At 39.9% G+C, this 13,963-nt stretch overlaps 1 protein-coding gene and 2 long non-coding RNA genes across 3 annotated transcripts in view; 1 reads left to right on the forward strand and 2 right to left on the reverse strand.

Annotated features, from left to right (window-relative positions):
• Positions 1-464: 464 nt before the first annotated feature.
• LOC139939904 (uncharacterized) overlaps positions 465-13,963 on the reverse strand; it is a 28,417-nt gene continuing 14,918 nt past the window's right edge. The window contains exons 2-4 of the mRNA XM_071936067.1: positions 6,385-6,520; positions 3,199-3,302; positions 465-2,572 (exon numbers count right to left, since the gene is read on the reverse strand). Of these exons, the coding sequence (XP_071792168.1) occupies positions 2,168-2,572; positions 3,199-3,302; positions 6,385-6,520 (645 nt within the window). The 3' untranslated portion in view covers positions 465-2,167. The remainder of the gene's footprint in view (positions 2,573-3,198; positions 3,303-6,384; positions 6,521-13,963) is intronic.
• Positions 8,855-12,395, forward strand: LOC139939905 (uncharacterized). The gene is made up of 3 exons (XR_011786363.1): positions 8,855-9,491; positions 10,215-10,327; positions 10,787-12,395. It is a non-coding gene; the product is annotated as an uncharacterized lncRNA (long non-coding RNA).
• LOC139939906 (uncharacterized) lies at positions 11,453-13,668 on the reverse strand. The gene is made up of 2 exons (XR_011786364.1): positions 13,106-13,668; positions 11,453-12,554 (listed from the first exon to the last, which is right to left on the reverse strand). It is a non-coding gene; the product is annotated as an uncharacterized lncRNA (long non-coding RNA).

The following is a 13,963-nucleotide window of genomic DNA, read 5'->3' on the forward strand; positions in this document are numbered from 1 at the left end:
TTTCTGGCTTTCAGAAGAACCTTCTTTGTAAATTCCACTCCTCAAATACTTATTATAAACGTGATTACTTTTTTCACAATACTGTCGCATACGCTCCACTCGGTCAACACACGATATGGGCGCCGCCATGACAGCTACGAGAGTAGACTTGTGGACAAGTCGTTTATGGTCCAACGCGGTGAGATAGTCGAGTTGCAGCGAACTGCTGGTTGCGCGACTACTACGAGCTGCCTGCAGTAGTTGCGCAACCAGCAGTTCGCGCGCGGAGAGCACCGCTGCAACTTAGCCCTATATAGGACTCTTTCTCTGTACACAGGAACAGAGTCCTAACTATTGAGGCCCGTTTCCGGGCGGAAAAATTTCACAGCTTCATAACTTAAATCTTACCTGCAACAAGCCACTAACTTCAACAGATTCACATTCCATTGCGGCATACATTTTTCTGCGGTGGGTTTTGGTCCTCATATTTTCCTAACAAATCCGTCATTTTCGTGAAATAATGCAGCTTCCAACGTTAAAAAATTCCCGTTTCGATCGTTTTCTCACAGTGTTGTCTGTTGTCGTGCGTACGCGTACACATTCGCGTGCAAGACGCATGATGCAAGCTTAGACGCATGAATTCTTGGTCACCGTATCTTGACTGCACAGCGTTAACGACACAGTTCAAAATTTGCGCGTCGTGCGTCTTGCGTACACACGGCAGACTGTGAGAGTACGAACAAAAATGGGAATTCCTTAACGTTGGGAGCTGCATTATTTCATGAAAATGACGGAAATGTGTATAATATATGACGATCAAAACCCACCGCAGAAAAACATATGCTGCCATGGAATGTGAATCTGTTGAAATGTGTGCTTTCTTGCAGGTAAGATTTGAGTTATGAAGCTGTGAAAATTTTCCGCCCCAGAAATGTACCCCGATGTCCAGGACGTCACTTTAGTACAAAACGAAAGTGTAAGGCCGCCAGGGCTACGCTGCAACTCGTCTATTTCTCCGCGTGGGACAATAAACGACTTGTCCCTAAGTCTACTACGAGAGTGTACTCGGCACGGCGCTAAAATCGACTACTTTCGCTTGATGTGCGCAGGCACGGCATGACGTAATACTACCGTATTTGGTAATCTGGAGCTCTGAGACCGCCGGAGCTCCGAGACCGCCACACCGGCCTTTAGTCGAAAAAGGGCCTCAGTCTCGTGTTTGTATAGTTTGATATTAAATTTTAAGTCACAGTTCTCACTCTTGCGGATAAAGACACGGGACCGGACTATGATCTGCTAGACTGGTCGCCCCCCCCCCCCCCGCTTAAACCGCCCGAGAATTTCATTTGTCCCAGGATATCGATACAAATATTTCGTTGGATACAATGATTTTATTGGATATCGTGCTGTGACGTAAGCTTTCCACAGCCGTGTGATGATTGGTCCGAGGTGATGTAATGTAAGCTTGCACTTTCGAACGTATGAAGGCAGCGTAATGCATATTGTAGATCATGTAAATACATGTGTACATGTGGGCCTACAGTACGTGTTGGGCTAAAAATGTGGGGTCAAGGGTACATTTTTTTTTACAGATTCGGACATTTAGACTGATTGCGTATGTTAACGAGCCTCGTGTGACGTCAGATGTTCAAAAAGTATTTCAAAACACACATCATGTCATAATCATTTAGTTCCTCTCTTCCCCCACATTATGATGTGGCCCCTTTCCCAATTGTGTTATCCCATGTTACAGCGCATTCACCACCCTTTGTGGATTTGTGCGTGTTTTTTTAAGACTCCGGTACTTTTATTGTGAGTATTATTTTATCCACAAATTAGTTCCTCCATGGTTAATCTTTACTGATCATTATTGGCAACAAATTGTAGCCCAATAGTTCGTTTATTTATTTAATTTTATTTGTTAATTTTGTTAATGTATTTTTGGCTTGTATGCTGACAACCTACAAAACTTATTCTACAAACTCGTTTCACTGTAGTGTGCGTTGTAACAACGGGCTTTGACGAAATTTAAAGACGACAAAAACGTTCAACAAACTTAAATAACTTTTAATTTTAAGGGAACACTTGAGTTTCATCCTCAGGAAACATCTCAGCGGATCCATCTAGGCCTAAGTTGACATCACTTTGAATATGTAAATAAGGGTTTGATCAATGCTTCAGCGTGTCTTTAAAGGTCTTCCATGTCTTGACTGATCATATCAATTTCACGGGCCGTATCTGCATCCAGACCATTTTCATCCTTGCCTAGGTCTCTCTTCTCACCCGGACTATCTCCGCGGACTCCACGGTTCTTCTCGCTCTTCTCGTACTCATTCTTCTCTGGTAGACTATCCTTGTCTGGGGTCTGGCTAGGAGACTTCTTCTTCTTATTCTCTTTGTCCTGCTTCTCTCGCTCTTTTTTTTCTTTCTTCTTTCTTTCTTTTTCTTTCTTCTTTTCTTCCTTCTCCTTCTTTTTCCGTTCCTTTTCTTCGTCTTCGTCTCCGAAGCTTGTGATTTCATCTTTAATTCCAGTGGAATCCCATATCTTCACTGTTCCATCATGTGAGGCAGTAAGCATCTTTTGAGGCAATATCTGGAAAAAAAAAACACCAAACATATATGCCGACAAAATGTCTCTGATTTTCACTCTCATTTATATACGGCAGTTAAAAGGTGTTCTCTGTTTTTAAGACTTACATAGGGTTTATATTTTCCTTGTTACTGAACAACGTGTAGCCTACAAATGCGATAACGTGTGCTCAATTACCAACGGTTTACAAATTGTTATAAACCTTTTCACTTTAAAGCCAACTTTTTCGATGAAAACATTAATTTTAGTCTATTCGGGGTCTTGTCTCAATTAGGCATCTTTTATTACCTAATTGTATGTAAAGTTAAAGCAAATTGTATTTAATCTCTTTTTAAGTGTCCGACTTTTTAGTCACCATTGTATTCGTGATTCAATTGAATCATTTTAGTCACTGTTAAAACACAGCTGGATAGACCATTATCAAAAACGTGAATCTCTACAAATAACTGACTCTTATGTTGAGAAAACGAAGACTCCTCCTTATGGGCAGACACCCAAGAATCTTAAAGAAAAAAATTCTTCATCTAGGAAGCGACGTGTTGGGTAACAGTTTTACCCAGCCTTTTAGCAGTCACGCAGTACTAGTAGATGTAAAAAAGTAAAGGACTCATTTTGCTCTATGTTCTTACCAAGATAGCATTGATGCAATATTCATGTCCTTTGTATGTTCTTTTTAAGGCTCCAGACTTAGCGTCATACACCCTTCCATTGTTGTCTCCACATCCAGTGTACACTGTAAGAAAACAAAAGGGACTGCTTATTGTGGTCACAGACGTAACTTATATAAAGCCACTCTTTGTTTCAGTTAGAAATGTAGGAACAGTCACATATATGTTTCGATTTAAAGGAACACGTTGCCTTGGGTCGGTCGAGTTGGTATTTGAAAAGCGTTTGTAACCGTTTGTGATGTTGTAAAAGTAGAATACAATGATCCACACAAACATGCCTCGAAATTGCACGGTTTTCATTTTACCTTGTCGACTAATGGCCGACCGTGTTAGTTCGCTCAGTAAAATGAAACCGTGCATTTTTGAGGCAAGTTCGTGTGGATCATTGTACTAAAATATCTTTCTAACCGTATGCACTTCATAACAAACAGTTACAAACGCTTTTTATAGATCAACTCGACCGATCCAAGGCAACGTGTTCCTTTAAGTGAGGAGAAAGAGTCACTGAGGGGTTTTGTTCAGAATGATTAAACAATTAAACACAAACTCTCGTATATCCTACTTTTGGTAACTTGTTTCATTTCAATTTCCTAGTTGAAGCGGCAAAAATAAATAAATTCTCATGGTTTTTATTTCAAAGTGAAACAAGATTGCAATTTTTCCTCAATCGTTCAGGAGATTGGAGTACATGTCAAACTGTACGGATGTTTATGTCATAATGATGACTAACATGTTTTTGGACAAATAATGTCATCAGAGAAAAAGTAATGTGATCTTAAAACTACACAATGTTAAATATTGACTTATTTAAACATGTGTATTTAGGGTGTTCCGAGAAATGATGACGTCATCAAACCTAATTCTCTCTAATTGTTAATGAGGGAAGCTCATAATTGGACGTAGAAAATTAATTATTTGATTTTTTACTTCCAGTTGTTTCCCTTTACTGTGATGTCTGCAAATCACCCAACGAATGATTTCTTAGTATCAGTGATCTGCAGTTACCAGCAATGGCGTTGGATGTCAAGTGCCACGAACACAGTGTCTGAAGTCATCAAATCAGACACTGCTAAAGACTCGCCATTATTGATTCATTATATCCAATAAGTATAATTAGTTATTTCGAAATAAGTAATTTACCGAAATATTGGAAAACCTCCGTGGTGCAAGGGTGTGCCGTGTCCGAATTGATTTTTTTTTCTGCGGCTATGGCCGTTGTCTACAGTCATTCTGGTAGTCTTGATTCAAGTCATGTTCTCGTGCGAGAGGTTCTTATATCCGCCGTCCGTGCACATTGTAGCCTGGTTATTGCAGCACGGCAACATTTGCAGGAGTTTTATGATTGTATTAGGCATTGGGACTGAAAATTAAAGGACTTTCATGGGATTGGGACTTGGGTCATGTCTAGCGTTTGGGCCATAGCCGTAGTCGAATTATCGAATAATATAACAAACACAATGGTTCTAACGTATTATAAAATAGTAACCAGAGATACATGCAGAATGAAGATGAGTGATGCACTTCCATTCCAGCTTCACTTTACTTTATGTGGAAGTGTCGTGGCCGAGCGGTTAAAGGAACACGTTGCCTTGGATCGGACGAGTTGGTCTATGAAAAGCGTTTGAAACCGTTTGTTATAAAATGCATATGGTTAGAAAGATGATTTAAAAGTAGAATATAATGATCCACACAAGTATCACTCAAAATTGCACGGTTTTCATTTTACGTCGCGAACTAACACGGTCGGCCATTTATGGGAGTCAAATTTTTGACTCCCATAAATGGCCGACCGTGTTTGTCGACGAAGTAAAACGAAAACCACGCAATTTCGAGGCATATTTGTGTTCATTGTATTCTACTTTTACAACATCTTTCTAACATTATGCATTTTATAACAAACGGTTACAAACGCTTTTCACAGACCAACTCGTCCGATCCAAGGCAACGTGTTCCTTTAAGAGCACCGAATACAAACTCTGGTGTTTCTGATCAGCAGAGTGTGGGTTCGAATCCCCAGCTGGATGGGATAGTGGAGCCGTTTAGACCATGGGATGATCGCTAGAATTGTTCAAAACCGTAGCCCCCACTTTTGGACCACGCAATTTTTATATGTAGGTATGAAATAAAATACAGAAAATCCATTACTTGCTGTTGCTTGGCGAAAATCCTGCACCGAATCCCGAAAAGAAACAATTACAGCGACAAATAGTGATCTAAAAATCCTCAGAAGCCTGCGATGTGGGTGACGTCATTCGAAGCATTATCGTGTTTCGTTCCCACACTGTACCATTATAACATACAGAGTACTTCTTCAAACCCCTGAATAAAAGGATGCCGATTCACAGGCTCGCTCGACAAAACTATAAGTTATCTCACAAGCGCGAGTGGAATACGAACAAAATAGTGCGTCTGCGTCCCACATCTAACTCGACCGCGCGTGTGATAATTCAAATTTAACATACGCACGTCGTAGCAGCAAAAAACAAATGGCATTGTACTTGATGTCCAATCAATAAAAATCATGGGTTTTTGTTGTAGGCCTTTGCATGTTAATCGGACAGAAAAGGGGAAAATTTACATTGTTCCTATTAAACACTTGGAAAAGGTTCTTGCACTGCCGTGAACGATTGGTAAATAGTCCCAGTATATACAGACGTTATCCAAAAAAAAACTGCTTTTGACCTAAAATGACCCAAAAATTGGTCTGTTCAAGAACTGTGCAGTTTTAGAGCTTAGCAACAACCAAATTCGGATTCAGTACCATTGAAAACCCTTGTGCGTCATATTTCACGCGGTCCGGAGATGGGGACCACGAAACCCCTAAAATAGGCCCCTTTTCAATACCCATCCCATGGTCTAGTTGGTCCCACAGACATGTCTGTGGTTGGTCCCATGAGTTGTGTAAAAAGAACCCAGTGCACTTACCGGTGTTCCTGTCTGTGGCTGCTAATAAATGCACCATGTTAATCTTTATAAGGTGTTACATAATTGGGTCTCATCATGCATAACTCTCAATAATCTCTTGTATTTTCTCGGTATACTATAAATGATTCTAAGCGCCTTGAGTACCTTGTTGGTAGATATATAAGACTTCGATATTATCAATAGGGGAGAGCAGTGATGTTTGCATCGGCAATTTGAACTTACGTAGTCCATCTCTAAACCTGACGGCGCATACGGTATGCTTATGACCCAGGTATGTTCGCGTGCAGTCCCCGAATTCAGTCACCCAACACTTGGCGTTTTGATCAGAGCTGCCACTGTACATCAGTTTGTTAATCACCTATGAGGAGAAAAAAAAAACAAACAAGATTTACGAAGTGTTGTTGAAGGGCTACTTTTGTGTGACAATGATGTAGAAAGCTTCCCTTAAAATATTACTTGCTGAGGTGCCGTAGTTTTTGAGAAATGAGTAAAACAGTGTTACGAAGGTAATTTTCGTCTCAGGAGACGAACATTCAATTTATTTACCAGTACTGGACTCTCGTAAAAACATCGCTCTCATGATTTTCACTTTTTTCTCTTAACACTTGGCGACTAATGAAGCTGAAACTTCTACAGACAAATTATTTAGAACACGTCTTCATTCACAGTGAGTAGGGATTCATGTCATGGCCAAAACTTCTACAATCAGCATCTTTTAAAAGCAAGTAAAAATAATAATACTATTAATAATATAGTTTGAGGCAACCATGATATTAGCCGTACTTATCTAGCATTAAAACCAGGTTTAAGGGGAACACGATGGTTCACACGTTGAAATGAGAACTAGGGAGATTTTGATCAAACCAATTTCGGCTCGCAACTTAAAGGAACACGCTGCCTTGGATCGGTCGAGATGGTCTTTGAAAAGTGTTTGTAACTGTTTGATTAGAAAGATATTTTAAAAGTAGAATATGATGATCCACACAAGTATCACTCGAAATTGCGTGGTTTTACTTTTGCCTCGTCCACTAACACGGTCGGCCATTTATGGGAGTCAAATTTTTGACTCCAATAAATGGCCGACTAACCATGGTTTCTAACCATATGCATTTTATAGCAAACGGTTACAAACGCTTTTCAAAGACCAACTCGACCGATCCAAGGCAACGCGTTCCTTTAAATCACTGCCGCAAACGTTTTCATATTATGCTTTTATCGCAAACCACAGTGTACACTACAATAACTTCGTACTTTTTATAGGCAGAAAAGACCTATACTTTTGGTAATTACTCCACAAGTTAACGACAATTAAAACGTATTTGGTAAGAGCTCTGGAGAGCTGTGAATATTTCAAAATATTTTTATTTAGAAACGACCCCATGAAGAAATATAGTTTAAGAGAAAGAAATTTCACTTCATCATTTGACTTAAAAACGTAAACCTTTCGCGTGCATCTGAAATAACACAATGCAACTTTGATGACCAATATCGAGCCTCATATTGTAATTGTATGAAAATGATTGAATACACTAATTAGGATGCCACATGTACCAAAAGTATTCCCCCTTTAGTATCTCCTCAAAACTTGCAGCATAAAAAGGTTATATATAAAGCTTTCTGCAGGAGACGATCAGAGCATACTGATCGAAACGTCAAGTTGAAACCAACGGTTCTTTTCAGAACCACCCCAACTCATTAGAGATAGTCATTACTTAGTGTTACCGCAAACCCTTTCCATATTATATATTTATTACTAATTATTACAAAATATATTTATTATATACCCTCCTCTGAAATAATGGTACAGTATGGTGTGGGTCTATAATAAAACCATTATCTTCCATCAATATTAAACATAATTGTCAACGCAGTTAATTCGCTGCGAACATGAAAGAACTCATTGCCAAAGGTCATGTAGGTCACGTTTTAAAGCCGACAGTGGCGGCCGGGTGCCGTCGCGTCTCATACCCTGTATTAGATCATCAATGGGTTAAATTCACAAAAGTTTTTAAATTCATCATTACATACTTCTTTTCTGTTAAAATTTTCAGCAAGTTTCAGAACCTGACGTAATAGCTCTGTGTTGTTATATCTCGGTAACAAACTGTGAAGTTTAATTGGTCGGGAACCAATCACGTGCCGTACAATAAATACGCATGTACCATGGTTGAGTGATGTTCACCGGTGTACATTACCTTGATCGTTCCCACCGTTGGACGATATCCAGCGCTTAGTACGAAACAGCCGCGGGTTCGAGGGAACAGAGCAAAACTGTTTTATACTATGCATAATGTTTGAGGATGAAAACAGAACTTCGAGAAGAGGAAAAATAATGTTACCAAGGTATAACCAAACGATTGCCGAGGGAAAATGGCACCCTCAGCTACGCCTCGGGTGCCATTTTCCCCGTCGGTTGTACAAAACGCCATGGACCCGGTCACAGCGTGCAACAATGTATATTGTTATACCTCGGTAACAAACTGTGAAGTTTGATTGGTTGAGAACCAATCATGTGACGCACAGCAAAAACGCATGTTACATGGCTCGACGGGCCGGGTAACATGAAAATTTAATTACACGGGTGTACATCACCTTGATCGTTCCAAGCGTTGGTCGATTTCGCGCTGTGTACGAAACAGACGCGGGTTCGTGGTATTGTTTCTTGTTCGTTTGCTTCTTAAAGATGGACTATAACGGTACTCCTACATTAAAATCACTATCAGAACTTGTTTATGTTGTGTTCAGCTATCAATTCATTGTTGTGGTCATGTTTTTCTCCAAATAATTTTGCTACAATTTGACCGAAAAAATTTGACCTCGATTCTTCGATTTTGAAATTTCCCGCCCTGGACTGGTTCCCGGCTATTAAACCAACACTGAAATCCAAGCGGATTTGTAAACCAGCGGACGTCATGAACGCGGTCAAAAAATGGTGATGTCATACCCATGAAGCAACGAGAGTAAACAAAGATTACGCCATGTTACTCCGTGTGTTGTGTATGCGTTTTCATCCACACTATAGGCGTGCGTGTGTGCTATGAAGCTTTTTGTTTCTAATGTATCAGCTATAAATACTGCCGACTATTTGGTTGTTTGTGGATGCACTAGAAGTTTCAAAGTTTGTGTAAGAAGCCTGGATCGATTCCGAAATTTAAACCTCTAAGCATCGATAGAATTCAGGGGGATCTTCTACCACCAGGCCCCAGCCAGTGCTGCTTGTGCATGTTACGACGTCGGCGGGGTCCCTCTGCCGTGGCCCTGGTCGCAAGTGGCCGTGGAACATCAAAAGAATCAAGTGGCATTACAGAAAAGAGAGAGAGAAAAGCCTGGTAAGTACTTGTTAATAATTTTTAAAAATCTACTACTGAGAAACTATCTCCATTATTAATTCAGGCCCAATACATGTACATGTAATTGTAATCAGAAAAATAGTAAACAATCTCTACCCTTTTCATGCAAGGAACAATCATCTTGTTGTCAAATGACACGATGTGCATGCTCTGAATCTGACCCGACTACCATAAAATAGCTACATAGTGTATTGACTCTGTTGAGTGATGAATTCATGTAGCCACCCAAGTGCTTTAGGCATGTTTATGCCCTGGTTTACACTTTCTGGCATGTTCATGCTCAACCATGTGTGAACACTATATTAATCCATTTAAAAAGTTGATTGTTACAGTTAACAGTTTATTGGCCTCGCTGACATGTATTTATATTGGTCTATACTGGATTGCTGGACATTGTTTTTGCCAAAGCTGCCTAAGAATTGTTTGCTTTTTTTTTTTAAGGCACAGCTCAAAAATATGTTCAAACTCCCATCCATATAATTGCCCATCCATGGTCATTCAGAATTTTTCTCTCCTAATTCAGGAATTACCAATTCCAGAGAAGTTTAGTCTGAAGTTTTCCTATAGCTGTGTTTATTGGCTTGGCACGGTTAATTATGGAGTGTTTACTATATTTGCATTTGTAAAATAAGGCCAGTTCTTTTTCAGCACTAGTTTTTTTGTTTATTTATTTATTTTTTGTTTTTATATTTTTTTGTACAGAAATAACTCGCAGCTCTACACTACAATGAGAATGCAGGACAAAGACAATGCAGTACGAAGACATGCTAGCCAGAACTAGAAATGGAGACCTAAGATTCTCAATAGCACTTTAGGTAAGTAGTAGGCCTATGCATGCAAATTTTCAGAGGATCAGATGATTTCTTCATTTTTAGTTTTTCAGCTGCCCCTTTGAAAACTGTTCACGGTGGAGGGGGGGGGGGGGGGGGGAGGGGATGGGGTATTGAATCGCAAACCCCCCCCCCCCACCCCGATCTGTACCTGAACAGTTTTGTACTAGGTGTAGATCTGGGGGAGGGGGGTGGTTGGAGGTCATGTTTTCTATCAGACATAAAGAAAACCTGCCCCCTTGGTTTTGTTGCATGTGGACTCCTTTTGTACTGGTTTTGCGTTAACTCCTGTAAGGTTCTTTTCAAAACTACGCAAACTCAAAGGGAGATTGTCAGTACATGGTGTTACGTCAAACCTTCCGAGATTGTATTTCTGCCATGTAAATTTTCAAGAAATCCCACATAACGATTATTTGGTTTTGTTTTTTATTTTTCATTAAACAGATACGCATAGAATGCATGCACAATGCACTTGTTCATTGTCAGCAGGGTGACAAGACACGAAAACAACTCCATCCGCAGCTGATGTGTAACCCCCGTGTCATTGACATCAACCTTCACCAGCCGGAAAAGGATGCAACAGCTTTTTTTGGGGGGGGGGGTGGGGGTTCAAAGGTAGTGGGTTCAACTTTGTTTGAAGAAAGAATGACCTGTGTCCAGTTTCATGGATCTGTTCATCACCAAATTCTGCGCTTATGATCACCGTTCTCTGCTTACGTCCAAACGCTAAATTTCTGAGCTTACTTTGTAAGCGTAGAATGCCTGGTATAAACCAACTATGCACCCATGACCGGCAAAAGCCAAAATTCGCTGGTAACCTGTGAAACGCGCTTGATGCAAGCACAGAATTCCCTGCTTTCGCAAGTGCCGATTCTTTGTTTACAGTATGCAGATCCATGAAACTGGGCCCTAGCTAGCCTGTACACATTGATTTTTTGGTGCTTTTTTTTTGGTAGGGGGGGGGGTCCATGGTAGTAAAATCAACTTTGTTTAAAGAAAGAATGACCTATGCCCAATTTCATGGATCTGTTCACCACCAAAATGTGCGCTATGGTCACGGTTCTCTGCTTACGTCCAAAGGCTAAATTTCTGCGCTTAATACTTTGTAAGCGTAGAATGCCTGGTATAAACCAAGTATGCACCCATGACCCGCAAAAGCCAAAATTTGCTGGTAACCTGTGAAACACGCTTGACGTAAGCACAGAATTTCCTGCTTCCGCAAGTGTCGATTCTTTGTTTACAGTAAGCAGATCCATGAAATTGGGCCCTAGCTTGTACACATTGATGTGGGTTTTTATTTTATTTTTTATATATATATTTTTTTTTGGGGGGGGGGGGTAACCAGGGTAGTACAATCAACTTTGTTTAAAAACAGAATGACATGGTCTGTACACAATGATTTTATTATATTCTTTTAATGTACAACTTAATTTACAATTTACAAAGAGAACCACAGCTAACTAGGTACATAACATGGCTTAGGTTTTCTTTTTTTGGGGGTAGGGGCGTTGACAGGGTTGTATAGTTAACTTTTTTTGATGACGGAATGTTCAGATGATTTCGCTATCACTAGGCAACCTTTTTTCAATTTTGATATTTTAAACTCAAAAATAAACTATTGTCGTTTGCAAATACATACAGTTTTAGTGTTGTCGTTATTATGGAGGTGTACATGCCTCCAATTTTTTGTTTTGTTTTTATATTTCTGCTAACCAAGTTGAATTTTGTTACCATGTTAATCATAGTGTATTGTTGACAACAGGGGACAAGTTTATTGCACATAAGTGCTAAATTAATCAATTTGAACCACACACCTAATTTTATAAGCCATAGTAATTTACATTTTGTGTCTTTCAGAGGGGTGGGTGGTTCAAATTAAATTAATCAATTTGAACCACCCACCCATCTGAAAGAAACAAAATGAAATAATATACATGTACATTTATACGTAAATTATTATGGCTTATCAAATTATTTCTCACTCCCTCCGGATCATTATAACTTGGAAAATTGTTACGACTGAAGACAAATAAACCAAAGCAAAGCTGCCTAATCCGTTGGTGGATACGAAAATCCTTCCACTGTACTGTACACGAGGGTTTGGAAACGTCCTTCGTGTTGCTGCCATCAAACATGATGTCAGTGGCAGCGGTTGAACGGACAAGATAGTCCTAAGCTCACCACTTGCTGATAATCATCATTGCAGTGTTTTCTGTAAAACAAAACAAAAGAATTCATACAAAATTATTAACAAAAGAATTCATACAAAATTATTAACAACAGATTTGTGGTTTGCATGGTGAAGTGTTAATATTGCATGTGTGTACCTGAACTGCTTTAAAACTATACCCATGCCAGAAGGCAATCATAATCCAAAGTAGCAGTTACATACATGTACATGAGATATTTGTGTAGATGCACATGTGTCAACCACCATGTAGTTACTTGGTGGAGAAAAACAACAACATAGGTTATCTACAATATCAGTTTAAATTGATAATGTATGAATTTTGCCAACAAAGTATAAAACGCAAGACAAAAATTACCCCTCCCCTCACATTTCTATTCTGCCCAAGTCAGTGCATGTGTTGTTCACATACATGTATTATAACGTGAATGGAGGTAAACAATAAACCTTGTCCATCATGTTCGTTCATGTTTTAATTTAGTCAAGGATAGCCTTCAACTATTTTTGGGAGCAGAAATAAACTGATCAAACGAAGCATCATTCAGTATAATTCATGAAACGTTTTGTGGCCTTACCAGTCTGTCTTTAGCCGTCGATCATCAGGGTTTGGCTCATCGTCTTCGGCCTGACGATCATCGTCCCCGGGCTGGTTAACTACATGTACTCATAACACGTCTTCGGCTTCTCTCTCGTCCGGTGAGCTCCCCTTATCGCTAGAGCCCTCACTTTCCTCTGAAGTGCCTCCCTAAAATGCCTTTTCCTCATCTATACTGTGGTTTTCCCGAGACCCGCTGCCATCGGACAGTTTCACTGTTTTTTTGTGTCAAAAAAAATGCAGCCTATAGTGTCCGATGTTATTCCACATTCAATGTACATGTAAAATGCACGCACACGATCGACCTGACACACTGTGTACAGAGCTTCGGTACGTGGTGTGACGTCACACACTGTGTATGAATGGTTCGTGGGTCACCGGCTTTTGCCGAAACTGAGTTTTCTGGGTCGGAGTACGCCGCGCGAATTCGTGTTTTTTTTGCATGAAGGTAAAGGTTTTATTGAATACTACTAAAATATCAGTCCTTATTTTACATTTCTTGTACAAAAATAGTAATATTGGCTATATCAATAATCTGTTATAGTCCACCTTTAAACAATGAGTAGTCCGTCGTAATAATGTTTGAATATGGCAACAGAACTTCGAGACGAAGAATAACAATTATACAAAGGTATAACAAAACAATTGTTGCACACTGTGACTGGGGTCCATGGGTTTTGTACACCCTCGGTGGCAAATGGCACCCTCTGCTTCGCTTTGTGTGCAATTTCCCCCCTCGGGTGTACAACACGCCATGGATCCCGGCGCAGCGTGCAACAATTGTATAATGTACCACGGCTGCACAGCACGGCGGGTAACATGGAGCAAGTTCGATCAA

The sequence above is a fragment of the Asterias amurensis genome, chromosome 7 (genome assembly GCF_032118995.1).
Source record: "Asterias amurensis chromosome 7, ASM3211899v1".
In the NCBI taxonomy this organism is placed as follows: Eukaryota; Metazoa; Echinodermata; class Asteroidea; order Forcipulatida; family Asteriidae; genus Asterias; species Asterias amurensis.